Source organism: Pteronotus mesoamericanus, unplaced genomic scaffold (genome assembly GCF_021234165.1).
Source record: "Pteronotus mesoamericanus isolate MK-2021 breed Mesoamerican mustached bat unplaced genomic scaffold, CSHL_Meso_final contig_41, whole genome shotgun sequence".
NCBI lineage: Eukaryota > Metazoa > Chordata > Mammalia > Chiroptera > Mormoopidae > Pteronotus > Pteronotus mesoamericanus.
Window position 1 is genome coordinate 10,017,572 of NW_026555152.1, and position 24,810 is coordinate 10,042,381.

The following is a 24,810-nucleotide window of genomic DNA, read 5'->3' on the forward strand; positions in this document are numbered from 1 at the left end:
GAACTGTGAGCAGACGTGTGCAGAATCAGAAAGGTAGACACCAGGCGGGCTAGGGAGCCGGTTGGTGAGGTGTGGCATCCAGCTGTGAAAGATACCAAGCCCAGAAGGTGAAGAGAGAGATGGGGGAGTGACGGCAGTTGAGAGGGTTTGGGGCGGAGTTGGGGGACAGGGGAGGACAACAGCAGGCTGCAGCCCCTGACTTGGCCAGGTTCTAGCATACCAGGGGCCCAGCCTGGAACCTTGTCTTGCTTATGTAATTTCCTGCAGCCCTGATTTAGCTTTGCTCTTCTTAGGAGGGGAATGAGAAAAACAGGGCAACCAGAGAGAGCCTTGAGCTCCTGGGCTGTCTCTGGGAAAACTGTGGGATAGGGAAGTTGCCAAGAAGCAAGGAAGAATGTGGCCGACAGAAATGGAACAGCAGGGTCAAGGTGGTGACAAAAGGCACAGACTAAGTAGTCCCCAGCTGCCTGGCTGTACTATAATGTCCCCATACCCCACATGGCTCTTCCCTTAAGTCACAGTGCTTCCTCCTGGGGACTGACTGGGACAGCAGTCACTGGCCAGGTTCTTGGTACAATGGCAGGAAGGGGAGCTCTGGGAAGGGGGCTTTCAGCCGCAGCACTCCACGCTCCAGGTCGATACAGCACTGTGGGTGTGGAGGGGGAAAAGTGAGCCTGCCTCAGCACGTAACCTCCCTCCCAGACCCACTTCCCACAGCTTTTTCCTGCTCCTTGCTTCCCCCTATGTCCATTCACCTGGCCCCCTGACAGGGAGGGACCCAGTTCTCTGTATTTTTCACTTGTGGGCACATCAGGAGCCTCTAAGGAAGTGAAGGTGCAGTTGCACATTGCGTCTTTCTCATCAGAACCAGAACCACACCTGTGTCTCCTGTCTCTCTTCCCCAGCCCTTGGTCAGGCCCCAAAGTGCTGGCATCCTCCTTACCTTGAGAGAGAGCAGAGTCTGCAGTCCAAGACAGAATTCAGGACTCTCAGCATCTGCAGGAACCATTTGAAAACAGGATTCTGGAGGGTACCTGGGGGTCACGGCTGCCCTCCTATCAGCACATGCCCCTTCTTTGCCCACCGCATCCCCCCGTCTTGAGAATCTTGGCTCAGATATTGGGGATAGTCAGAGCATCTTTGGGGACAACTCGTCTGGTGCTGGCAGGGCTGACGTCTCTGCCTTTGCCTCACCCAGGAGGGGAAGGTAGGAGACATTAGAAGTGGGGCTGTCGATGAAGGGAGGACTCACCCACCACCTGGGCCGAGCACGCCACAGTCTGCTGGCCTAGCTGCAGCTCCAACTGCTCCACGTGGGTAGGGGGGCCAGGGGCCAGGTCCCCCGCTGAGGCTTTTAGGACCCTTTTCCCTAACCTGTGGTTGGGAAGCAAGGGTTATGGCCACCAAAACCCCGACCCCATCCCTTTTGCTGGTTAATGTCCCTCCCTCCCCACCACACTTTGGGTTCTCACCCAATTCCTAGCCCCACATAGAGTCTAAATCTTTGTCTTCCCTGCCACAGCCCCTGTCAACTCTTTGTTAAATAACATCGTCATTAGATACAGTTCATATACCATAAGAGTCACCCTTTTAAAGTGTTCAATCAAGTGGTTTTTAGTATACTCTGAGTATATTCGCTACTATCTAATTTCAGAATATCATTCCCCAAAGAAGCCCCATCCCCCATCCACTATGCTGGGCCATATTCTTACCCCAGGCGGGTGAGGCATCCAGTGGAGATCTGGTTGTAGTGGGTTCCTGTGTCCACGGCCACCCTAAGCACCTGGTCCCTGCACTGAGAAAGAGGGTTGTGGGGGATTTAGTGAGTCCCAGGAGAATAGATTGGGATCTTCGTTTTCTTGGCCTTGGGTGATTCCCTTTCAGAAACCAGTAATGGGAATGAACTGAGTAAAAAAGGCTTTTGTGGGACTCATACAATTGAGGCAAAACTGGCTCAGATAAAGGGATAAAAAAAAAAAAAAGTGAGCTGCACTTTGCAAAAAAAGTGAGTCCACCTATTTGGAAATAATTTGATCAGGAATGGAGGTCTGTTTGTTTAGAGGAATTCTTGGGAGGCTGAGGGCCACCCAGTCAGAGAAATCTAGTTGGGAATAGAGGAGGAGTGTGGAGACCTGGGTACCTTGTTAGGAAATTCAGATGTGGGTAAGAGAGGCGTTCACCACGGGAAGCAAAGAAAGACACGTTCATTTTCTTTCAGATTTATACAGACATTTTGGGGTACACTTGCTTATTGTAAACATGCAGTTTTGTCATTCCAAACATTTATTGAGCATATACTATACACAGATGTTGCTGGAAGGCACAACAATGAATACTGTTCTTTTGGAGTCTTGGGGAAGTAAAACATAACTACTGTATGGTACAAAGGATTATCAGTAACGTGCCCTAGACATTGAGAAAGAGGAAAGGCTATTTCCTCCTGGGGAAACAAAAAGGTCCCAAGGAAGAGGTAACATTTGAGTTTAAAAGGTTGCAGAATGTGGATATAAAATGATTGTAAAGCAGGCAGAGGAAATGCTGAGCAAAGACAGTGGCGTAAGAGCAGTGGGCATTTACTAATATATTAGGAAGGTTCGATGCTGGTTGGGCGGTTAAATGGCTCCAGAGATGATGAGGCCAACTTGAGCTTTTCCAGGATGGTTGCATTTTCCATCCAGGTGTACACTATTCATTATGCAGAGCACACTGAGGAGCATTTCCATATTCACACGTAAAGACCGTACTTTGATAAAGGAAAAGGGGAGTCATGGCGGTGACAGATGAACTTGCACAGAGGGAAGATGGTCTGAGGCAGAGAATAAAGGATATAGGGGATCCCATTTTTTGGTCCAGGCTTAGAGGAGAGGTTCCTTTTCCCCCTCCCTCCTTCCCTCACCACCCCGGCAGAAAGGAATGAGTGAAGTGAGCCAGTCACAGGCAGGATTGTTAATGAAAGCCAATGCCCTGGGAGGTTCTCACCTTGCAATTGACCAGAAGAGCTGGAATCTCTGGTGTGCTAGTCTTCCTCCTGTTCTCCTGGCCATGAATCAGGGCCTGCCCCAGGGGAGACTCCCCCTGACTCCAGCTCTGGTTTCTCTCTGCCAGGCGTCTCTGGATCACACTGTGCGGCTGCTAGCTCCAACACAGAACAATGAAGGTAGATAGGTATAAAGCCAAGTATCCAGGCTGCTCAGTTGCCCGACCTTAGATTTCCCAGGATGCTCTTCCCAACCCCACCCCATCCTGAGTCTCACAGGAGTAAGAAAGGGACAGGAGTTCATCCAAGGCTCCCAGCAGTCAGAGCATTATAGCAGAATGGACCCCAGTATCAAACTATGCCATTTTTCTGGGACCCCAATGGGTTGCTCAGAGATGAAGAAATGGAAAAACGGCCCATCTGGTTTAGACAGATTAATGTTAGCTGATGGGACATTTCAGGAACTAGTAGTATGCTTGGGAGAAATTCTGTCTCAGATCTACAAGTTTGTTTTTGTTTTGGACATTTTTCCCACTTTGACCTCATCCTTCAATGGGTTGCAGGTCCGAGGGTTGCTAGTGTGATGAAAAGAAGTCAAAAAATAAAAATAAAAGGGGAGATAAAGTTAAAATCTTCAAAACTAGAATGTTGGGTCATCCTTTCGCTCTCCTTCACCCATAGCCCCACACCCTGTCCAATCACTTCCTAAATTTTACCTGTTTTGCCTCCTGTGTTTACAGCCCACCCCTGCTTTCTATTACTGCCTTTATTTCAGACTCACTGCTGCTCTCCTGGGTCACTGGGATGCCACCCTATGTTCATAAGAACCTGCCTCCAGAACTGTTGCCTCTCAGACACACCTGCTCCAAGTCAATGATTATCTAAAACCCTTGTTGTTCAAAGTGTGGTCTTCACATCAGCAGCTTCAATGTCACTTGGAAACTCATTAGAAAGGCAGAAAAGCTACTGAATCAGAAGCTTCATTTTAACAAGATGCCCAGATGATTCCTTTGCACATTAAAGTTTGAGAAGCACCCAAATAAAACAAAACTAACCATGTTACTCCCCTGTTTAAAAATCCATGAAAGCACTACCCCCCCCCCCCCGTTGTTTACATGGTAAAGCTCAAACTTTTTAAGGCGATCCACAGCCCAGATGACCTGGTCACTGCCCAAATCTGCCTCTTCTCCCCTTTCCCATCACACACCACTTGGCTCACCTGCCCCAGCCACCTTGCTTGTACTGCTTGCACCAGCCTGTTTTCCCATCTTTGCTTCTCCTCTCCCCTTTTCCTGAGACTGGATAGCTAGCTCACACAGTTTGTTCAAGAACTAACTATTCAGGAGAGAGGTCTGGGATTTGATGTGCGTCTGGTAATTAGTGCAGGTTTACCTTCTCCAGGAAGCCCTCTCTGACTTCTCTATGCTCTTCCCTCTACACATAAGGCTGGGGTAGCTCCCTTTGTAATGCTTCTCACAGATGTCATTTGTGAATTTCACTCCCCCATTAACTTGGAGAGCCCTTTAGATCAGGTCTGTATTTTTTACATCCTTATATCCCAAGGCTTAGTTCAGCGAGTAGTAGTTACTCAATAAATGCTTGCTGAAGAATAATGTATCCCACCAGGCTCCACACATGCATTTCCACCTGCCCTCCCTTGGTGGGAGCCTGGGATTGTTTTTCCACCCATGGCCTAATGAGGCCCTTGAGGCTGCTCCTGTCAGCAAGGCTGCCAGCAGGAGACCCAACTCTGGGAAAAGGGCAGCAAGCTCTGGGACTGGCCAGAAAGAGCTGCTCTGTAGTTCCCAGCTCTCCTCCCACCTTTCCCATAGGATGGCCCTTCCCAGAAATCATATCGGATGGTCCCCCAAGGGTATAGGCTATAAGATTCTAGCCACTGGGAGCCAGAGAACCTGCTTCCCTGTTCCATCGTTTTTCAGCTGTGCTTGGCTATGCTTGCAAGGAGGAGCAGCCCGTGGAGATTCTCTGATTTGAAATCTCAGTCTGATCACTTTTCCTTTGGGGAGGCTGCTGGGATAGGGCTAGGGGATTGCCTGGCCTCTGGGCAGGATTCCTGGAGGGGGCACATTTGACTAGGAAGACGATGGAAAGGTAGGGCTAGGGTAGGAAGAGTAGTGAGGGCCTATGATTGCCTCTCAGGTCCTGGGTAGCAGGGGCTGCCAGAGTGGCCTGAGGCCCCCAGGAATGGCTTTGTACCTGTCAGGTTGCAGGAGTGCCCCTCCTCCTCTCAGATCCTCTGATGAGGAGACAGGAGAGTGAGCAGAGTGCCCCCAAACCTTCGTACAAAAACCTTCCTTTCTTCTTTGAGCAAGAGGCTAGATATGAGTTCATGTTCTCTGGACCCTACAGAGCTTCCTTTCTCAAGCTAAATGAAATAGCAGTTGGAGGAATAATAATAGCATTTAGATAGTGCTTTCTCTCACTCAGGCACTGCTCTATGTTCTTTATGAACATATTAGCTCTTATTAAAGAATGTATTCTTTAGTGACGAATTAGCTCACGTAACTCTTGCAACAACTCTATGAGGTAGGTACGATTAATTTTATCCTCATTTAATAGATGAATAAACTGAGGCACAGAGACATAAAGTAACTTGCCTCAGTAAGTGTCAGAGCAGGATCTGAATCCAAGCAACATGGCTTCAAAGCCCATGCTCCTAACCACTCTCTCCCAAGGGAGTGTATATAACCACTCACCCCTTCATTGTTACTGCCCCCACCCCATCCCCTGTGGAGACCAAAGCTGCTGCAGGGGAATGGAAGGAGAGGAGCCTGCAGGGAGGCTTGGAGGGAGGAAAGGGACACTCAAGGAGGCCAGGTGGCCTGGCCGGAGCCGTAGGAAATCCTGATGCTCTGGCAAGGAGGGAGGACTTCAATGCTTCATTCTGAGGGGAAAAAGCAAATGAGTGGCCAGACCTGGTAGAAGGAAGTACAGTTAAGGGAGAGGAAGGCAGTTGCAACCCTAAACTGGCCAATCCTGCAGGCCCTCTCAGCTGAAAATGACCGCTCCAGAGGCTTCTGTGTCCCAGAAAACCTCTGCTCCTAAACAGCCGAGCTCACTCCAACATAAATGTTGGATTTTAGAGGGGAAGCTGAGCAATGAGAATGGGGTCTCTTAGCCACCAAGTTAAGGGAATAATCCCAGTGAAGAGCTGAGCATGGCCAAAGGGAGCCCCTCAAGTTGGCGGAACTGCCTGTCTCCCAACTCTCAGTGAGGGAGGGCAATCTGAAGGCTTAGGGTCTGCCCTTACAAGTCCTTATCCCAACCTTCAGGGTAGGGGGTGGGAGGTGGAGAGAAAGGGCCAGAGGAGTTCTCCAGGGTGGGGTGGGGAGAGGGCTGCCTCACCAAGTCCTTGGAGGTGCCCAGCCTCTTGAGGCTGTCCAGGGGCAGCAGGTCAGCAGAGTCCTTGTGCAGGAACTGGGTGGCCTGTTTGAGCCGGCGCTGCTGGCTCAGGTGGGCTCGGTCCCGCAGCTCTGCCTCCTGTCCCCTCTTGCTGGAGTCTCCCCCCTCTCTCCTGGCCTCCTGCCTGGTGCTCATGGCCCGCGCGAGGCTTGTTGAGCTTGATGAGCCGGGTCGGGGCTTCTGAGGGGTCGTCCCCTCCGTCCTCTCTGCCTCCTGTGTCCCTGTGGCTCCTCTCTGCCTCCGTCCCAGGCTGCAGCTCTCCTGACTGGAGGGTCTCGGAGGGAGGAAGAGGAAATAAATAAATAATGTGCAGGAGCAGCCGCGTCAGACACCAATTCCCTGAGAGCTCAGTAGAGGGAGTGAGGCTCCGCTGGAAAAACCCAGCGCTGGAGAGAGGGCAGTGGGGCCTGCAGCTGGCGGGCTCTGCAGCGCCTGCAATTCTGGGGTCCTGGCCAGGGTGTGTAGTGGAAAGGGGGCGTGTGCGTGTGTGCATGCGTGAGAGGCTGTCAAGGTGCTGTGGACTGTCAGGGTGCCCATGCCAGGTTGTTTGAAAGGCGGTGTGTGTCGTGTGGGGGTGGCAGCCTGCGTGGATGTGCTTGGTGTGAATGGGATATGTAGGCCTGTGCATTCGTGGGTGTAGACGGTGATCTGTTCTGCAGACCCCCACCCCCACCCCGTCACCTCCACCGGGGTTTCTTGCAGCCCAGGGGTTGGAGTGCACGCCAATAACTAGGTTCAGAACCAGAAAGGGCAGCATCAAAATGTCCTTCCCTCCTGTCCTTCCCCCTCAACGGGAGACCTTTCTGGCCTGAGCCTTTCAGTGTGGCATATGTCAGATGGGTCTGTATTTTATTTATTATGGGGTCTGGGTTCCAGGGGTGGCAAGAGCATTTCTGAACCTCCCCACAAGTAAGCCCAATCTCTCCCTCTCTTTTATGTAAGGCCCCTCCAGTCCTGGCTCTTTAAAAAAAAAAAAAAAAAGCCATACTTCAAACATGCAGAAAGTTATAAAGAAGAACCAATAACCTTTACTTGGGAACCTCCTAAAAAAATCAATATAATACCATAAATCCATAAAGCTGAATCTCCACTCACACATTCCCTTCTCCCCACATAATATCTCTCCTGAACTTGGTGATTGTCATCCCCACACTTGTCCTTATACCCTTTATGCATATACATGTGTATGTGTCCTGAGCAACATAGCATTTAGTTTTGCCTAACCCATTGTATTTATTCTTCTGCAACTTGTCCTTTTTTGCTCAATATTTTATTAGTGAGATTCATTCATGAAGTATGCATAGCTCTAGTTCATTCACTCGAACTGCTGTGTAGTACTCCTCTATATGAATACAGCACATTTAGGAAATTTAGGTTTTTCTTTTTTTTCTTGCAACCGGTGTTGCTATGGACTTTTTGCATATCTTTCCTGAGGATATGTATAAGCATTTCTCTAGAGTATATACCTAGGAGTGGAATTGCTTCCCCATTTATGCATAATTCCAAATTGTCTTCCAAAGTATAGATACCAGTGTACACTCCAGTCAGTGGTGAATGGGGTGGTTCTGGGGCTTCACTTCCTCACCGGCACTTAGAGTCAGACTTTTTATAACCCTGGCTCATCTGTCTTCAGATTTTTCTAGTCTGGCCTTTTGTCTTCACTCTCATCAAAATGCTTTGGTCAAGCACCTGCTCACATGTCCAACACATGTGAGCAGGTTTCTGCCTTTAGATAAAAGACAGGATGAGTACCCACCAAAGCCCTGCTCCCTACAGACACAGTCTGGTCCAGACAGCAGCCCCAAGGCACACACACATTCGGACAAACCAGATATCCACTGGTCTTCTACGTGTAGGGAGCTACTTTGAGTGGTGTTGGGAACTGTAGTCCCGCACAAGCTGGGGCCTGGGAAAGGACCCGTAAGCCTTGGGGGGAACACTGGTAATGCGGAGACAAGCAAGACCGGATAAGGACTCTGAGGGCCCCCAGGGGAAATCAGGCCTAGAAGTAAATTGCACTCCTTGAAGCAGGCTTTGTTTCTCCCTCAAGCTCTGTTAATCTTATACCAGATAACCAGCTCAAGGCTGGGAAAGAAATTTACAAAACTCCTGGACCCAAATCCTGCCTGGCACCATAATGTTTGCTCAACTTGGACCCAAAGCAGTTTGGTGTGTTTCTGCCCCTGTCTTCTTTAAATAACACCTATTCTTTGTAAGCTTAAGCTACTGATGTAATTAGATTACCTATACATTCCTGCTACCTATCCCCCGCTTGTAACCCTCTCAATAAAAGCCATGGAGCACAGGGGCTTGGAGCATTCTCCTTTAGAGAGAATTGTCTTCCCCTTTCCTTGACAGGCAAACAGTATCTGGAACAACTCATTCTTTCATCCGCAGCAAACCTGGGGACTTCACGGGATGGAATCCCCCACATCTATGGACCAAGCCTCTTTGAGGCACTTTGACAGCCACTACAATGGTATAAGAAAGAATTGTATCATGATCCCCATTTACAAATGAGGGAACTAGCTATGGGTTATGGTTTGATTTGTGTCCCACTGAATTCAAATGTTGAAGTCCTAACCTCCAGTAATTCAGTAGGTGATCTTGTTTGGAGATAAGCCTTTTACAGAGGTAGTCAAGTTAAAATGAGATCAGTAAGGTGGGCTCTAATCCAACATGACTTTATCTTTATTAAAAGGGGAAGTTTGGACACAGAGAGACACCCAGAAAGAATACCATGTGAGCATGAAGGCTGAGAATGGGTAATGCATCTGCAAGCTAAGGAATGCCAAGGATTGCCAGCAAACCACTAGATGCTAGGAGACATACATGAAACAGATCCTTCCTCATAGCTCTCAGGAGGAGCCAACCTTGCCAACACCCTGATCTTGGACTTCTAGCCTCTACAATTGTGAGGCAATAAATTTCTCTTCTGTAGGCCAGCCAGTTTCTAGTATTTTGTTATGGCAGCCCCAGGAAACTAATATACTAAGATTTAGAAAACTTGCCCAAGATTCAGTTATTGAATGGCAGATCTTGGAATGAAACCCCTGTGTTCTGTCTCCCAAGTCTTGCTCAGTTTCCATTATGCCAAAAGGAGAATAATAATAGAAATGAGAAACATAGACTGAAGACCAGACTATGGTATGATTCCATTTATCAAGCTCCGGCCCACAAGATCCTGGCTTCAATTAGACTCAGTTTTAGTGGACTATTTCAGCTCTCTCTCTTGCCTTTGACATCCATCACAACCACACATTTGCCTGGAATAGAGGTGGAAGAGGATCCACCGACATGGTGAGCTGGGTCCTGGGGGTTGTTTCCACGGGGCTAACAGTACACATTGACAGACCAGTGAGTGACCTGCGTGTTGTGATGCTGGGCAGACCCCAATGCTGAAAGGTATCTCCTCCAGCTTTATTCTCAGCAATTCATTCCTTAGGTTTTAAAATTCTTTAGCATCTTCAAGAGTCATTTAGTAATTCAATTTTTGGAGGAGTAACACTCTCCATGAACCAGAGTGAGATAACTCCAGGCACTTAGCAGAGTTGACTTGAGCCAGCCTGGTAACATGGACGAGATGTCTCAAGACTCAGGTGTACTAAGGTGTGTAGACTGCATTCCAGGGAAGACTAAATGTACCTTTGGATGGGGTGAGGTTGGAGACATCGGTTTCTCTTCTGCAGTGGGTCGGATACGGCCTTCATTGCCTGGCCCTAGGAAGCACTTTGGCTCAGGAAATGACATTTTCTGGAATGTAGCTGAGTTACCCTGTGTTCTACATGTTCTGCAAATTACTGCTACCTCATTCATTATTCATCTCACCATCTTGGGGTGGGATGCAGGGGTAGGGAGATTCTCTTTTGCCATTTTGTGTTCCTTGTTCTTCCTTCATAAATTTGTTCCTTACCCAAAGTTATGGGGTAAACAGGGATGTTCTAGAAACACAAGACTCTGAGTTCTTTTCTGTCAGGGGCTGAAGACATTTTTTTTGGTAGGATGGTGGAGAGTACCAGGGGATAATATGGCAGCCAGTTTGTAACCTCAGCTAAGTTGTCTGTATCTTTATCGATAATTCACCTCGGACCTCTCCTCTCATTATTTTTTAACCATTGAACCCTAATGATGAGACGTAGAGGGAGAAAACTTCCAAGAACACTATGAAGGAAGATTAAACTATTCTAGATTGTAAATAAATATCTATAATTTCTCTTATTTATTTCACCCTGTGGTTCACATAGAAGTGAATGGACCCAAATTCAGAAATTTTATGAGGAAAAAAATGGCAATGTGCTATATGACTCCCTCACTACATTCGCTCTCTTCTGAATTGCAGTAAGTTTTTCTTTCAGAATGAATTCAGTCAAAAAATATGTATTGAGCACCTACTATGTGTCAGACACTGAGCTAGACCCTGGGTGTGTTGTGGTGAACCAGATGAAGTCCCTGCCCTCATGGAGCTCTCATTCTAATGAGGAAGGCAGAAAGTGAACAATTAAATTCATAAGGTCAGGTAGTGGTAAGTGCTGAAGAAAAAGAAAGCTGGGTGAGAGGAGAGTGTGATGGGATGGGATTTGGGGTGGCTCTTTTAAAGCAGATGACACTGTGTGGGGATGAGAACAAGGTGAGGGAGAGAGCCACGCAGGTGCCTGGGGAAGGGGTGTTGCAGACAGAGACTTGGAATAGGGGGCATATGTCACCCTCTCCATCCCCTCTGTCCGGCCTGGCTCCTGTGAGCAGTTACCCACATCAGCAAGACAGACAGGAGGGATACAAAGAGAATAGAACTACCTGTCTACCCCAGAATGGAACCGTTTCCGTGATCTCCTGGGCACATTGCTCTTCCACCTGGTTTAAAACCCCCCAAACACTGAATCTGACAGACCTGAAAGAGAACACAGGACACGGCCGAGCAGGTTCCAAAAATTGCTGGAGGGCAATGAGTCTTCATATTTCTAGCAACGAGGAAGGCTGAGAAAGCCTCCAAAAGGTAAGGTTTTCTTGGTTTTTACCCTCATAGGCCCTCAGTTGTTCTAGAGAACTTTCTGCCTTTAGATAAAACCAGATGACACCTTGTATTTACCATTGGGTATCTGACAGTCATTAGCAATTCTAGACTTGTGCTGATCAATACAGTGGCCGCAAGTCACATATGGTTATTAAGCACTTAACACATAGCTAGTCTGTGTTGAGATCTGTTGTAAGTGTAAAATAGGCTGGATTTTGAAAACAATATGACAAACAATATCTCATTAATTATTTTTACATTGATTACCTTATTCTGTTGCTAATATTTTGGATATATAGGGTTAAATAAAATGAAATTTAACCTGCTTTTTGAAGGTGGCTGCTAAAAATATTAAAGTTACATATATGGCTCCATTATATTTCTTTTGGGCAGCATTGATCTAAATAGATTCACAGCTCATTTCCTTAAACCTGATATAACCTGAATTCTGGTCAAGATGGAAGCATAGGTAAACACAACTCATCTCCTCACACAACCACAGAAAAAATTACAACTAGACTCCAAAACAAATAACCCAGAATTGTCAGAAGATCAAGCTGTATGCAACTCCGACAATCAAGGAATTGAAGAAGCCACAATTCGTCCAGATGGGTAGGCGACGTGGAGACGCGAGACGTGTGGAGAAGTGCAGAGAGGCATGGAGACGCGGAATCGGCTGTCCCACACCCACGTGTGATGGATAAAAATTTGGAAGGATACCTTGGGAGTGAGCGATCCCAGCCCCACACCAGACCCCCAGCCCAGGGTTCTGGTGCCAGGAAGATAAGTCCCCATAATTTCTGGCTGTAAAAACCAGTGAGGGTTGAGACAGCTGAAGAAACTGCAGGATTCTCAAGTGTCTCCTCTTAAAGGGCTTGCAATGGACTTAGGACTTACACAGACTCACATCCTCTGGTCTTCAGCATCAGGGCAACAGCTAGAAGGGCACCAGTGGCACACAGGGAGAAAGTGAAGTGTCTGGCATCAGGGTGAGTGCCAGGAGACAGCTTCTTCCCAGGCAAAAGTCCAGAGGCCAGGCAGCAGCAGCAGCCCCGTGTTGAGCCCTTCCCAAAACAGAGCCACAGAATGGCCACATGGGTTGCCCCACCCTGGCAATTATCTCGGGTTCCCCCCATCCACTTACCAGTGAGCTTTTCTACAACAGGCCACATTACTAGGACAGGGAGTCAAAGCAGCTCTACCTAACACATAGAAACAAATACAGGGAGGCTGCCAAAATGAGGAGGCAAAGAAATAAGGCCCAAATGAAAGAACAGAACAAAACTCCAGAAAAAGAACTAGACAAAATGGAGAAAAGCAATCAGATGCAGAGTTCAAAACACTGGTTATTAGGATGCTCAAGGAACTCACTGGGTACTTCAATAGCATAAAAAAGACCCAGGCAGAAATGAAGGTTATATACTAAGTGAAATGAAGAAAAATTTACAGGCAACCAACAGTAGAGTGGATGAAGCGAAGAATCAAATCAATGATTTGGAACATAAGGAAGAAACAAACATTCAATCAAAACAGCAAGAAGAAAAGAGAATCCAAAAAGACAAGGATATCTGGGACATCTTCAAACCTACCAACATTTTAATCGTAGGGTTGCCAGAAGGAGAGGAGGAAGAGCAAGAAATTGAAAACTTATTTGAAAAAATAATGAAAGAAAACTTCCCTAATTTAGTGAAGCAAATAGAGATGCAAGTCCAGGAAGAACAGAGAGTTCCAAACAAGTTGGACCCCAAAAGGACCATTCCAAGACACATCATAATTAAAATGCCCAAAGTTAAAGATAAAGAGAGAATCTTAAAAGCAGCAAGAGAAAAGCAGAGACTTACCTACAAAGGAGTTTCCATAAGATTTTCGGCTGATTTTTCAAAAGAAACTTCGCGGCCTGGAAGGGACTGGCAAGAAATATTCAAAGTCATTAAAAGCAGGGACCTATAGCCAACATTGCTCTCCCCAACAAAGATCTCATTTAGAATCAAAGGGCAGATAAAGAACTTCCCAGACAAGAAAAAACTAAAGAAGTTCACAATCACCAAACCATTTTTAAAGGAAATGTTAAAGGGACTTATTTGAGAAAAAGAAGAAGATCAAAACTGTGAACATTAAAATGGCAATAAATTCACAACTAACAACAATTAAATCTAAAAAACAAACTAAGCAAACAAGCAGAACAAAAACAGAATCATAGATATGGAGGTCATTTGGAGGGTTATCAGCTGGGAGGTGGAAGGGAGAGAATGAGAGAAAAGGTGCAGGGATTATGAAGTACAAATTGGTATGTATAGAATAGGCAGGGGGATGCTAAGTACAGTATAAGAAGTAGAGTAGCCAAAGAACTTACATGCATGACCCTGAACATAGTCATGAACTAAGTGGGGACATTGCTGGAGAGAATGGGGGGTGCTGGATGGTGGGGGGAAAGTGGGAAAATTGGAACAACTGTAATAGCATAATAAAATATATTTTAAAACCCTGATATAATCTACTCTAGCATCTCTCCACTGTATCAGGAAGTTCTTCATAGCTAATCTAAGCTCTCTATAACTATATTCAAAATCTTTCCTTCTTGTCCAAAACACAGTAGAGACAGAAGTAAACTGATTCCCACATTCCTCATGATAGCCTTCCATGCGTTTAAATATCTTTATACCTCTTCTTTTTAATGTTCATCCTCAAGGCTGAATAGTGCCAATTCTTACCACTGGTCGTAAGATGGGGAGGAGAGTTCATTTGCCACAGTGAAATCATTCAGTCAAATGCCGCATAAGGAAATTCCCAGCATGTTCTTCGTGGAATGGGTTATTCAGAGCAACACTAACAGCTCCCTTGAGCCCATGGATGGTGAAGGGCAGCCAAGTCTATTTCAAGCTTTCTCCACTGGCCCCTGTCAGATCTGCTGAAGATAAGAATGAAGCTGTTTTCCAGAATTCTCCTGTCTAGAACGTCCATGCCAATTTTGAAAATTTATCACCTTACTTCCACCCACAAAGGTAGATCTTCCAAAGATTCCAGGCTAGGGCAACTTTTCACATTTGACACTAAGATGTTTTTCTCCCAGTTTATGGATGGCAAAACCAAGGTCAAGTATTTGTGTCTACTGATGAAAGCAGACCGAACACAAGATACTGAAATGAACTCAGACAAGTTTGGTCAAGTATTCCAACTCAGACATTTACTAACTGGGTGACTTTGGGTGAAGTGCTTAATCCTTTGAAATCCATGTCCTCATCTGTCGAACTGAAATAACATGTCATTGTAGAATGGCTGTGACGTGTAAATGAGAAGCAGAAGCAAAATGATTAAGAGCTCTCTGTGCCTCCGTTTACTCATCTACAAAATGGAGATTATAATGGGACATACCTCACGGTGTTGTGAGGATTAAATGGGGTGACACATGAAAAACTCTCAACATGTTTTATAAAACATAGTAAGTGCTGAGTAAACATTGGCTGTTATTTGGGAACTGTACATACACGTGCGCGCATATGCACACATGCATGTCTCTCCCCTTTGTTCTCATAAGACAACTGGATCAGGTATCTATTACATTATTTCTCACCCTATTTTAATTATTTGTCCGTCTTCCCACCAGATCCTCGGCTTTATCAGGGTAGGTGTGTGTGTGCACGCACATGCATGCACGCGCACGTGTGTATGTGTGTTTCTTCTCTCTCTTCTTACACAAAATTTGTTGAATGAATTGTTCAGCAGGACTCCAGGGGACGCAGGAGGAAACAGGCCATTGTTTCCCCAGCTACTGAGATGATGAGACACTGGAACAGCGTGTTGTTGTGCTCCCTGTCTGATTTTTGCAGTCACAGAATCCAGCTGATGCCATAGGCATTCAGTCAGGGGCAATCACCCTTTCTACTCATCCCTCTTCCTTCTCACCCATGGGGATAATTTGTGTGCCCCTTCGCCCCCGGGCTCTGTACCCTAATCTTTATCCTGCAAGTGCCCTCAGAGAATCTGGCAAAGCTGCCCAACTCTTTCCAAACATTTTGGACCTCTGAGCTCTGATAGAGACTCTTGTTTTGCCTCTCCTTGGGCATCAGCATTTCTCTTCCTCCCGCATGCATTTATCCACTTTCTTTCCTATTTCAATTTCCATCCTTGCCTAAGCTGGGGCCTGCCTTTTGCACCTCTGGACATGATCTCCACTTTCAGGTGATGCTCATGCTAAAGAAGTCATTGACTGTTTTCTAGGAACCATGTCATGATACCCAGTGCCACACTGTTCAGTGAACATCTGATGAAAATGAAGGTGGGCTAAAGGGGTCACATCAAAACTTCTACCTTTGAAGCAGAAGATGCAGCAGCACCACCCTACAAGCACATAGCATTTGTGAGAGACCGTCTTGGGGCCTGCAAAGAGTGTGTTGGCTGGAGACTAACCTGAGATGAGCAACCACTCAGGCACAGAACCACTAAATACAGTAATAGGCTGCAGCAATTACTTGCATGGAGTGATTAAAAGAGTAAATGTATGTGGCTCAGTGGACAGGACAACCACGAAAGAGCTCAAAGGTGGAAGAGAAGCATGAAGACAAAGGGCTTGAGCAAGCAAGTCATTGATGAGTAGAAACAAGAGGTCAGAGTGTCCTGGGGAATGTGGAAGTGAGTCTGGGCAGGCTGGAGAGAGGACCTTGGCTCCGATTGTCATCTCAGGGAGCAGCAATGGGGATTTTGGAGGCATGACATTTAGATGGGAGACAGCCAGATGAAGACTGAAGGTCATGATTGGCCAAGTGGCTGGCTCTGCATCTCTCCTAGGGGTTCCTAGCCCCCAACAGATTCTAACACTCACTGATCCCCAACCATTCCTTAAGCCCTCAGCAGCACGGGAACCTGAACTGGCCTCAGCAACCCAGCTCATGAAATTAATCCTGGGCTTAGGGAAAGTGAGGTTGCAGAAGGGGAGGTATTGATCCAAAAGTGGCTTAAAAAGCCTCTGTGCTGGGATTAGTTAGGGTCTGTGAAGCTGGTGGCATTCAGCACAATACAGAATGTTTTGTGTGCTGAATATCAGGGCAGGGGGGAGGTCCATTCCCACCACCTTCTCAGATACACTCTCAAAAGATCTTTAAGGCAGACCCAAGTTACAGGGATCCCCATCTCCACCCTACCAAAGGCTTTTAAGAATTCCGTATCCATTAGGGTATGCAGGAGGGCAGGGGCGGGGGGTGGTGTTCATGGTTGCTGGCTGGCTGGACTGGGAACTGCCATACAAAAGTCCTCAGGCCCAGGAGGACATATGGATGGATGCTATTCTTGTCCCTCATGATCTCCATGGCCCACTGGTGGTCAGGAATTTCAGGAGTCTTACATATCTTTGGCTGGCCACTAGACGAGAGAATCCCTGATGATGTTGGAGTCCACCTGCCAGCAGGAAGGAGGCTGCTGTTTGGAGAGCAAAGCAGAACAGGAAAGTGATTGGGGAAATGCGGAGCTGGAAGTCCTTCTGATGGGAGGCTGGCAGCCTCAGGAGTGGTCTGGCTCTGCCAAGGCCCAAGTCTGTGTAAGTGCAGCTTACCTTTCTGCTCTCCATTAGCTCCAGGGCAGAGAGTGGGTGGCTTTCTCTGAAGAATTCCAATGGCCTTCTTCCTTCCACCCCCCAAGTCTTCATATTAACCCTCTAAATATCTCCCAGGCCTGTCACTGTGGAGGCGACAAAACCCTGGCCTTGTGGGCAAGTAGAAGCAGGATGAGAACACAGGCCCTGGAGTCCTAGAGCGCAGACCTGGGCCTCCAGTCCTACCACCAGGGGGCAAGGGATGGCCTGTGTTTGTATCCTGGAGCTAGTGATTTCTCCAGTGGGCTTTTGTTTGCCCTCTAAGCAGTGAGAAGGTGTTTTCTTTTACTTTTTTAATTTTTAAAAATATTTTATTTATTCATTTTTAGAGAAAGGGAGGGAGAAAGAGAGGGAGAGAAACATTGACGTGCGGGAGATACAGCAGTCGGTTGCCTCTCACATACCCTCAGCTGGGGACCTGGCCTGCAACCCGGGTGACCCTTTGGTTTGCAGGCCAGCACGCAATCCACTGAGCCACACCAGCCAGAGTGAAAAGGTGTTTTCTAATGACCTACCCAGCTCTGACATGGTAGGATCCTAGGTAAAGGGACCTCATCCTTTCTACTACCATTCCCAATCCAAAGTTGGGAGAATGAGCCTATTCCCAGAGCCCCTGCACCTCCCTGGAGTACTCAGGAAATTCTCCTTCACCCCGGCTCCTCTCCACCTACCCCATACACAGTCCACAGACAAAGGTGGCAAAGAGAAGGACGGTTGAATACAGTCATAGGTTTGGAACTATAAGGAAATTTGGAAACTCTCTAGACACACCTTATTTATTAAATTTTTTTCTTTTTCTAAAAAAATTTTTTAAAGATTTTATTTATTTATGTTTTTAGAGAGGGGAAGGGAGGGTGAAAGCGCAGGAGAGAAACATCAATGTGTGATTGCCTCTCGAGTGCCCCCTACTGGGGACCTGGCCTGCAGCCCAGGCATGTGCCCTGACTGGGACTCTAACCAGGGACCTTTCAATTCACAGGCCAGCATTCAATCCACTGAGCCACACCATCCAGGGCATAAAATTATTTTTAATTGAAATGAAATACACATCCAATTTACCATTTTAAGATACACAATTCAGTTGCATTTCATTCATTCATGATGTTGTCACCACTACTTCTATCTAGTTTCATCATCCCAGAATTCCAAACCCACTGAACAATCAATCTCCATTTTCCCCTTTCCCAGCACCTGGCAACTATCAGTTTACCTTCTGTCTCTATCGATTTGCCTATTCTAGTTACTTCATATAAATGGAATCATACAATAGGTGGCCTTTTCTCACTTCTTTCATGCAGTACAATGTTTCGATGTTTCATTTACATTGTAGTATGGATCAGTAATTCAATCCTTTTTATGAATGAATAATATTCCATTCATTTTTTACTTTTAATCTAGGGGTAATGGTTCATAGCTTTATTTATGGAGGGTCTACAATGCGCCAGACACTTTGCAGGGACTTCACTTATATGATTTTACTTATTCCACAATTTTACATCCTAGTGGCTCCTAGGTGCAGATGAAAAAACTGAAAACCTGAGGGGAAAAACCACCTTCCCAAAAGTCACGTAGCTGGTTAGTAGATAGTTAACAAGGACTAGAACCCTGTGGTGTTTTGATTCTCAGGTGTCTGCAGGCCTTGAGAAAAGTGGAGACAAAGAGGCAGCAGGGAAGAGGCCAAGAGAAGCCCAGCTGGAGAAGATCTCCAAGTTGGGGTTTGATGGGGACAAGAAGAGGTGAGGTGGCTCTCTCTTCAGAGGCCTGCCAGCTGCCTCCCCAATGCCACCTCTACCAGGTCTCTTGCAGGCCCTCCCCCACCTAATCTCCACCCAACCTGGGTCAGTACCTTTCTGACCGATGTGGTTTGTCTGCTTCCATTTTAGGCCACTTGTCCCTGGCACCCCATTGTAAAAGCTGAGGAACCTGGGGTCAACTGCAGCACAGGCCCAAGGCCCTAACGTAATGCTCCAGGGGAACCTCTCTGACCTTTACCTTGTTCTTCTCCTGTCCCTTGCAGGAGACCTGGTCAGCCTTCCTCAGACTTGACTCTGCCATCCCCTAGCGCCAGTCTTGGCCTGACCTCTGCTCCCACAGCCCTGTGTAGGACCCACAGCCCAATAGAGTTTCTTCTGGGCTTTGTCTAGACATCAAATTGTCCATGGAGGGGTAGAATTGAAGTTATTTTTGCCTAAAATCTTCCTGTACTCTGACCAATTCCAGTCTTGTTCCGGTGGGTTATGGGAGTGGTGGTAACTTCTTACCCACATTTCTTACAGTGCCTCTTCCTCCCAACCCTCCCCCATCTCACACCTTCCTCCTCCCCATTCTCCGTTCTGTCCCTAGGAACGAGATCCCCGCTCTGATCCCCCCACTCCCCACCCCCAGTCCTCCCACTTGCTATGAGAGAGCCCTCTAAGGAAGACATAACAACTTAGAGTTTCAGTAGTGTCTCAAGGAGCCTGGGCTACAAAGGTGGCTTGAAGATGGGGAGATGGTGGAGAGGCTCTGTTCTGCAGAAGCCGGAGTCCTTCAGCCACCTCAAAGTCTTCTTGTGTAAGGTACGTTGGTTGAGAACACTGGAACCTAGGGCTCCGTGTGTGCACCACAGTCCCCACCTGTCTGGAGGTTTTCCTAGGTGTGTCCAGGTCTTCTCTTTCTCTTTCTCGAAACAGCTTTGCTGGGCTGTGCCTTGGAGAGATAATGGAGGGGCAAGGCAATGCGGTCCTCTATCAGGGTTTGGTAATTCCTCACGAGGTCCTGTCTCAGGGGCACACTTGGCAGCAAGGCCAGCTTCAGCACCTTCTCCTGGTAATGAGGCAGAGGGTTCGGGCAGGGCCAGCTCCTGGCAAACTCATTGGGAACTGGGTTGGGTAGGAGCTGGAGGCCGAGGGGTTCAAACCTTCCACCAGCTGAGATGTGTCGGTACCTGTTGCAGGGCGAGGGTGCGGAGAAAACAGGGAGGTCAAAGGAGAGATCAGGCACGGTGGGAGGGGTGAGAGGGCGCAGCGGGATGCAGCTCTCCATAAGCCATGAGCAATCAGGCTGCAGGGAATCTCTTCCATCTCTTTTCCTAATTGGTTATTGACCTATTCCAAATGGCCTGTACCCTGTGTATGTTTTGCATTAGACTGGAATAATTGTGTTCGGCAGGTCAATCTTCCATCCTTTTGCCCTATTATAGATAATATCATTATCCAGACTCTAACTATTCTTCAAGTCCTACCTTTCCAACTAACACAGTGCCCATGGGAAGAAGAATGAAGGCGGCGCACATGCTCCTTCTTGTCACCGGTTAATGTGACACTATCCAAGAGCCCTTCCTGCTCTGCCCTGCTCCGATGGCTCCCTCTTCTACAGGCCTGTAGTGTTAGAGTAGACAGTGCGAAACTGACTTTGTAAAAACCATAGTTGAGTAGCAGCACAATTTCTTGTGACTCAAAATGTTTAGCACCCGGTTCCGCAGACAGGCCCTGTTTGCTGTCTTCGGTTACAGCAGAAGCTCTCAGGCCTGGCTGCACGTCAGACTCATCCTCAGGAGCTCTTTAAAAATACCACGCCCGGGCTGCCCTCCAGGCCACTTAAGTTAGAATCTCCCCGGTGGGGCTCAAACCTCAACATTTTTCTACAGAGGCTGAGATGATTCTACTGTACTACCAGAGTTGAGAACGGCTGAATTTATATGTAAATGTTCTATTTCCCAGCAAGACCATAAGTATCTTGCAGCTCAGACCTTGTCTGAAATCCTCTGGGTCTCTCATGCTCAGAATGTGTTCTCTCATGGATCTAGAGTCACTTTAACAATTCATTTTAACCCCTTACAGAACTATTTAAAAGGAATGACAGAACATCTGGCACTGTCATTTGACTGAACTTTTTTGAGGAGTGATCTAAGTCTCATCCACGTTTGTCTGCCTAGTATTGATGCATATTAGCTCCCAATAATCTTCATTGCAGGGACAGTAGAGAGAAGTCCAAGGTCCTGAATAATCTGGCAAAATCACCAGTCATTGGCATTTTTTTTTTTAATTTACAAATCTTCACAGCCTACCCTCCACCCCCAACTCCTCAATGCTTCTCTTAATGCCCTTGGGAACGGAATTTGAGACATTCTATCCTTATTCTTCTCCCCTTTTCCTGCTACTCATGCCCAGTGAGTTCCCACCATGGGGGTGGGGTGGGGCAGGGAGCTGCAGGGTTCCCAAATAGCTCCTTTTGCATTCGCCTTCCCATCTCAGACCCCTCCTTTCTGCCTTTCTGAAGGCTTCCCACCCATGAAGCCTTCCTCGGGGGATGCTCCAGCCCACAGCAACCCCTCCTTCCCTCCCCCCTTCTTCTGAATTTCTGTTATAACATCTACTTTTTTTGTTTAGTGCTTCCATACATTCATTAACCCATTTTATCTTCACCTGTTAAGGAAGGCATGCTATTTATCATCCCTGTTTTATCAATGATAGAATTGAGTCAGAAAAACTAGCAATTTGCCAAAGTAACACTGTCTGGACTTTAATCCAAGCCTCTGACTCCAGCTCTCAGCTCTTTCAATTAATGACTGACATCCTCACAACACCCACTCTTTGTCTCACACTTAGCTCTTAGCATGCGTGAGCTTGCATTGATAGCTGTGTTTCCATGCATATATATAGGTGTCTGCCTTCTGTAAGCTCCTCAAGGGCATCAACTGAATGACATTTCTCTATATCCCCAGGGTCTATAGCGGGTGTTAAGTACATAGTTGTATTTCCTAATTTTTAGTTAAATAATTGAGCCCCTTCCCTGGCTGTCTTTCCCTCGTCTCCATCCCTTCCCTCCAGAGTTTAGTCTTCAGATGACCAAAGGTGGGAAGGTTAGAGTACCAATTAGATATCAGAAGCAGGAATCAGAGAGGGAGGGGTCACCTGAATGGGTAGTGTGTGAGCTCCCTGGGGAAGGAGCACCTCTTACTTCTTAAAGTCCTTTGGCGGCAGGATGTTGCCATTGGTGTCGAGTGGAGGTGCCCTTGCTTCACTCCTCAGCTTGAGTTTCTCTACTTCTCTTAGTTCCTTCACTGTCCTGAGAATCACCTGGTTCTTCCTGTTCGTGTCCAAGAAGATAGGAGTACAGCTGATGAAGGTCAGAAGGCTGTTTTGACCCATCCAGGAGGGAGGGGGGATGCAGGGCTCTGCTGGGGGGCGGCTGCGGGCCCTGGAGTCTGTCAGCCAGCGCCAGACATTGCTATCATAAGGTTTGTCAGGCCTGGTGGGAAAGGTGGCAGGCAAGTGTCCCACATCAAGCCACGTGTGAAAGCCCCAGGTGTGCTCAGCTTCACCTTTCCAAGGGTGGATTAGTCGGTGGCGCACCTTGGACTTCATGTCTGTGCAGGGTGGCAGCTTCAAGGCCAGCTGGTGGTAGGCTTGCCGAGTGAAGCCAGGCAATTCCCAGGGCTCATCAGGGAGGAGAAACTCACGCTGAGCCCACATGGGGTCGGCCGGGAGAGGCTCATTCGCCCGGACCATCTGGAGAGAGACAAAGGGAGCCTGGGGCACTCTGCCTCTCCTTCCAAGGGGCAGCCCCAGAGGAAATAAGCTGCCAGCCTCCTCCAGACCCAGGACCCTCTTCAGGACACTGATGGCCTGGCAGCGAGCCGGGTCTCCGCTCTTGCCCTGCCCATCAATAGTTACTATGACTCCGTATTGTTCTCATGGACCCTTCATCTTTTGTTCTCTTTCCATCTACCAGGTTTGGGTTTTGATTTCCCACCCTCTACCCTCAACTTGAATTTTCCCACTCTTCACCCATCCTCTTCATTCTGGTTCCCCTACATCCCTGCTGAGGAATTTGTGCTCCTAACCGGGCACATCGGGCCTGAGGAAATCCTGTGGAAAAATGCCTCCTGCCAAGCCAAGTGCTGAAGGGAAATCTTTCTCCAGAGAATGGAGCCTTTGTGCTTTTCTACGTGGACTCCTCCTGTTACTAGTTTTGCTGTCATTGGTGAATTGTGCTTATCATTAAGATACAGGCAAGTATAGAAAGCATCTAGACTGTTGGTCCCTTACCTTTTCTGTGCCCTAGCCCCCATGAAATAAATAGTAGCAAATATGAAGGCACTGTGCTAAATACGTATCCACATCTCATTTAATTTTCACAATCTTATGAGCAGGTGTTGTTATGTATGGTCCTCACCTCAAAGCTGCAAAAAGTAAGGCACAGTAAATAACTCACCTGAAGTGCCAAGTGAGCAAGTGGCAGAGCTGGGACTTTGGCCATCTGTCTGCACTAATTATGACATTGTACTCTTTGAAAATGCCTCTCTCTCCCGTCCACTCCTGGGACTTTTCTTGTTCCAAAAACTCACCTGTTTCTTGGGGCCAGCCCGCTAAATCATTTCTATGTGACTACCCAGTGCGTTGGCCCAGGAGATGTAATAACCAGGCATCTCCTCTCCCCTGTTCTGAGCTCCGTATTCAGAGTACCATAGGACCAAGAGAGGAAGACAGAGTTCACAGGCTGGGAGATCTGTTGCCCTGGAGAAAGCACGCCATCCCCACCCCCCAGGGGGAGAGTCACTAGCCCAGTGTGGGTATAAAACTGTAGGTCTCAGAGATAGGGCCCTACCCCCTACCTGCAGGAAAGGTTCTCTGGCACGGGATGGATTACATCGCCCTCTGGATGGTCTTCCTGGGTTACAGGCCATTCTTCTTCTGCGCCTGATCACCAGGAGGGGCAGCTTTGTAGGGAAGACCTTACTGGCAGCAATTGTTTGCTACTGGGGTTGCTATGGTGATGTTTCCTGGGTAGTGACGAGGGAGGAGGGCTCATTAGGCCCTTGGGCACAAGTTCTGACTTGGAAAGATGGCAGTGGGAGCTCTTCTGGGGAGGGACTTGACTAGGGAGGCCTGAGAAGAAAAGCAGGGCAGGCTGTCAGGACTTGGGTTAGGGGTAGAGGTGGTCATGAGGTACTGGTAACTGGACCCATCTTTTCCTAATACTCTGGGAGGTCTGCCCCATGTCCCTTCTCTTTCTGGGGACTGGCTGTACAAGAACAATAATGGGAAAGCTGTGAATTTCTGTGCTAGAAAGGCTGTGTGCCTGCGCAGGGTGTGGGAGGTGATCCACACTAAAGCCCTTTGCACCTGCAAGTGCTTCATGTTGGCTTCAGGCCTTGCTCTACCATCTTCATTATCACCCACATTCTTTTCCAATCCCTTCTTACGCCTTTGGGACCAGAGAACAACACACCACAGAGGCCGACATTTCCACCCTGGATTTTATTGAATAGTAGTTACAGTAGTGTTCTTGAGCTGGCTCACATGCATGTGGGCAACTGGGACCTAGGGTGGCTCTTTGCAAAGCCATGGTGCATGCTAAAGAAGCCAGGCAGACCAGGGCCCTTTTAGCCTTCCCAGGCCTTGGGCCAAATTCTCATTAGTACTAGTCTCTCCAGCAAAGTTAGGAACATTACCAGAGAAACAGCACATGGACACACACCTGGGCCTGCACACTCTGCTTCATGTGCACCCACCCCGCACCCTGAATTCAACTCGTGACATATTACAAGAGATGTTTTTACCAGGATTTCTTCTTGTAGGAAAGCTGACTTGGAAAGATGGGGAGACTGCGTGCATACAGTAAAAGCCTTGAGGCAGGTGCCTTGGGCCTGGAGGAAACCGTGCACTGTGTCCCCCCTTCTCTAGGAACTGAAAGCAAAGCAAGGAATAGAGGCAAACTGAAACTGCTGTCGTCCTACCCACCTTCTGGTAGTCTGTAGATAAATGATCTAAGGAAATAAGTTTACATTTAAAGTTAGAGGACAGTTTGGCGGATATATACTATTTACAA

The 24,810-nt window shown here is 47.5% G+C and overlaps 2 protein-coding genes across 2 annotated transcripts; both read right to left on the bottom strand.

Moving 5' to 3' along the window:
* Positions 1–447: 447 nt before the first annotated feature.
* NRIP2 (nuclear receptor interacting protein 2) lies at positions 448–6,698 on the bottom strand. The gene is made up of 6 exons (XM_054577077.1): positions 6,344–6,698; positions 2,980–3,132; positions 1,713–1,795; positions 1,253–1,374; positions 944–996; positions 448–646 (listed from the first exon to the last, which is right to left on the bottom strand). Exons 1-6 carry the CDS (start codon positions 6,533–6,535, stop codon positions 554–556), a joined length of 696 nt encoding a protein of 231 aa, XP_054433052.1. The 5' UTR covers positions 6,536–6,698; the 3' UTR covers positions 448–553.
* A 12,928-nt stretch (positions 6,699–19,626) lies between these two features.
* Positions 19,627–23,665, bottom strand: TEX52 (testis expressed 52). The gene is made up of 3 exons (XM_054577078.1): positions 23,594–23,665; positions 21,937–22,487; positions 19,627–19,921 (listed from the first exon to the last, which is right to left on the bottom strand). Exons 1-3 carry the CDS (start codon positions 23,663–23,665, stop codon positions 19,627–19,629), a joined length of 918 nt encoding a protein of 305 aa, XP_054433053.1.
* Positions 23,666–24,810: the final 1,145 nt, after the last annotated feature.

Coding starts and splice junctions, on each gene's coding strand:
- NRIP2 (XM_054577077.1), bottom strand. CDS start 6,535: ATGAGCACCAGGCAGGAGGCCAGGAGAGAGGGGGGAGACTCCAGCAAG. Junction 3,133..6,343: donor TGGGCACCTCCAAGGACTTG/GTGAGGCAGCCC, acceptor TGTTGGAGCTAG/CAGCCGCACAGTGTGATCCA. Junction 997..1,252: donor GTGCTCGGCCCAGGTGGTGG/GTGAGTCCTCCC, acceptor TGGTTCCTGCAG/ATGCTGAGAGTCCTGAATTC.
- TEX52 (XM_054577078.1), bottom strand. CDS start 23,665: ATGGCCTGTAACCCAGGAAGACCATCCAGAGGGCGATGTAATCCATCC. Junction 22,488..23,593: donor CCAGAGAACCTTTCCTGCAG/GTAGGGGGTAGG, acceptor GTCTCTCTCCAG/ATGGTCCGGGCGAATGAGCC. Junction 19,922..21,936: donor CCGCCAAAGGACTTTAAGAA/GTAAGAGGTGCT, acceptor GCCCTGCAACAG/GTACCGACACATCTCAGCTG.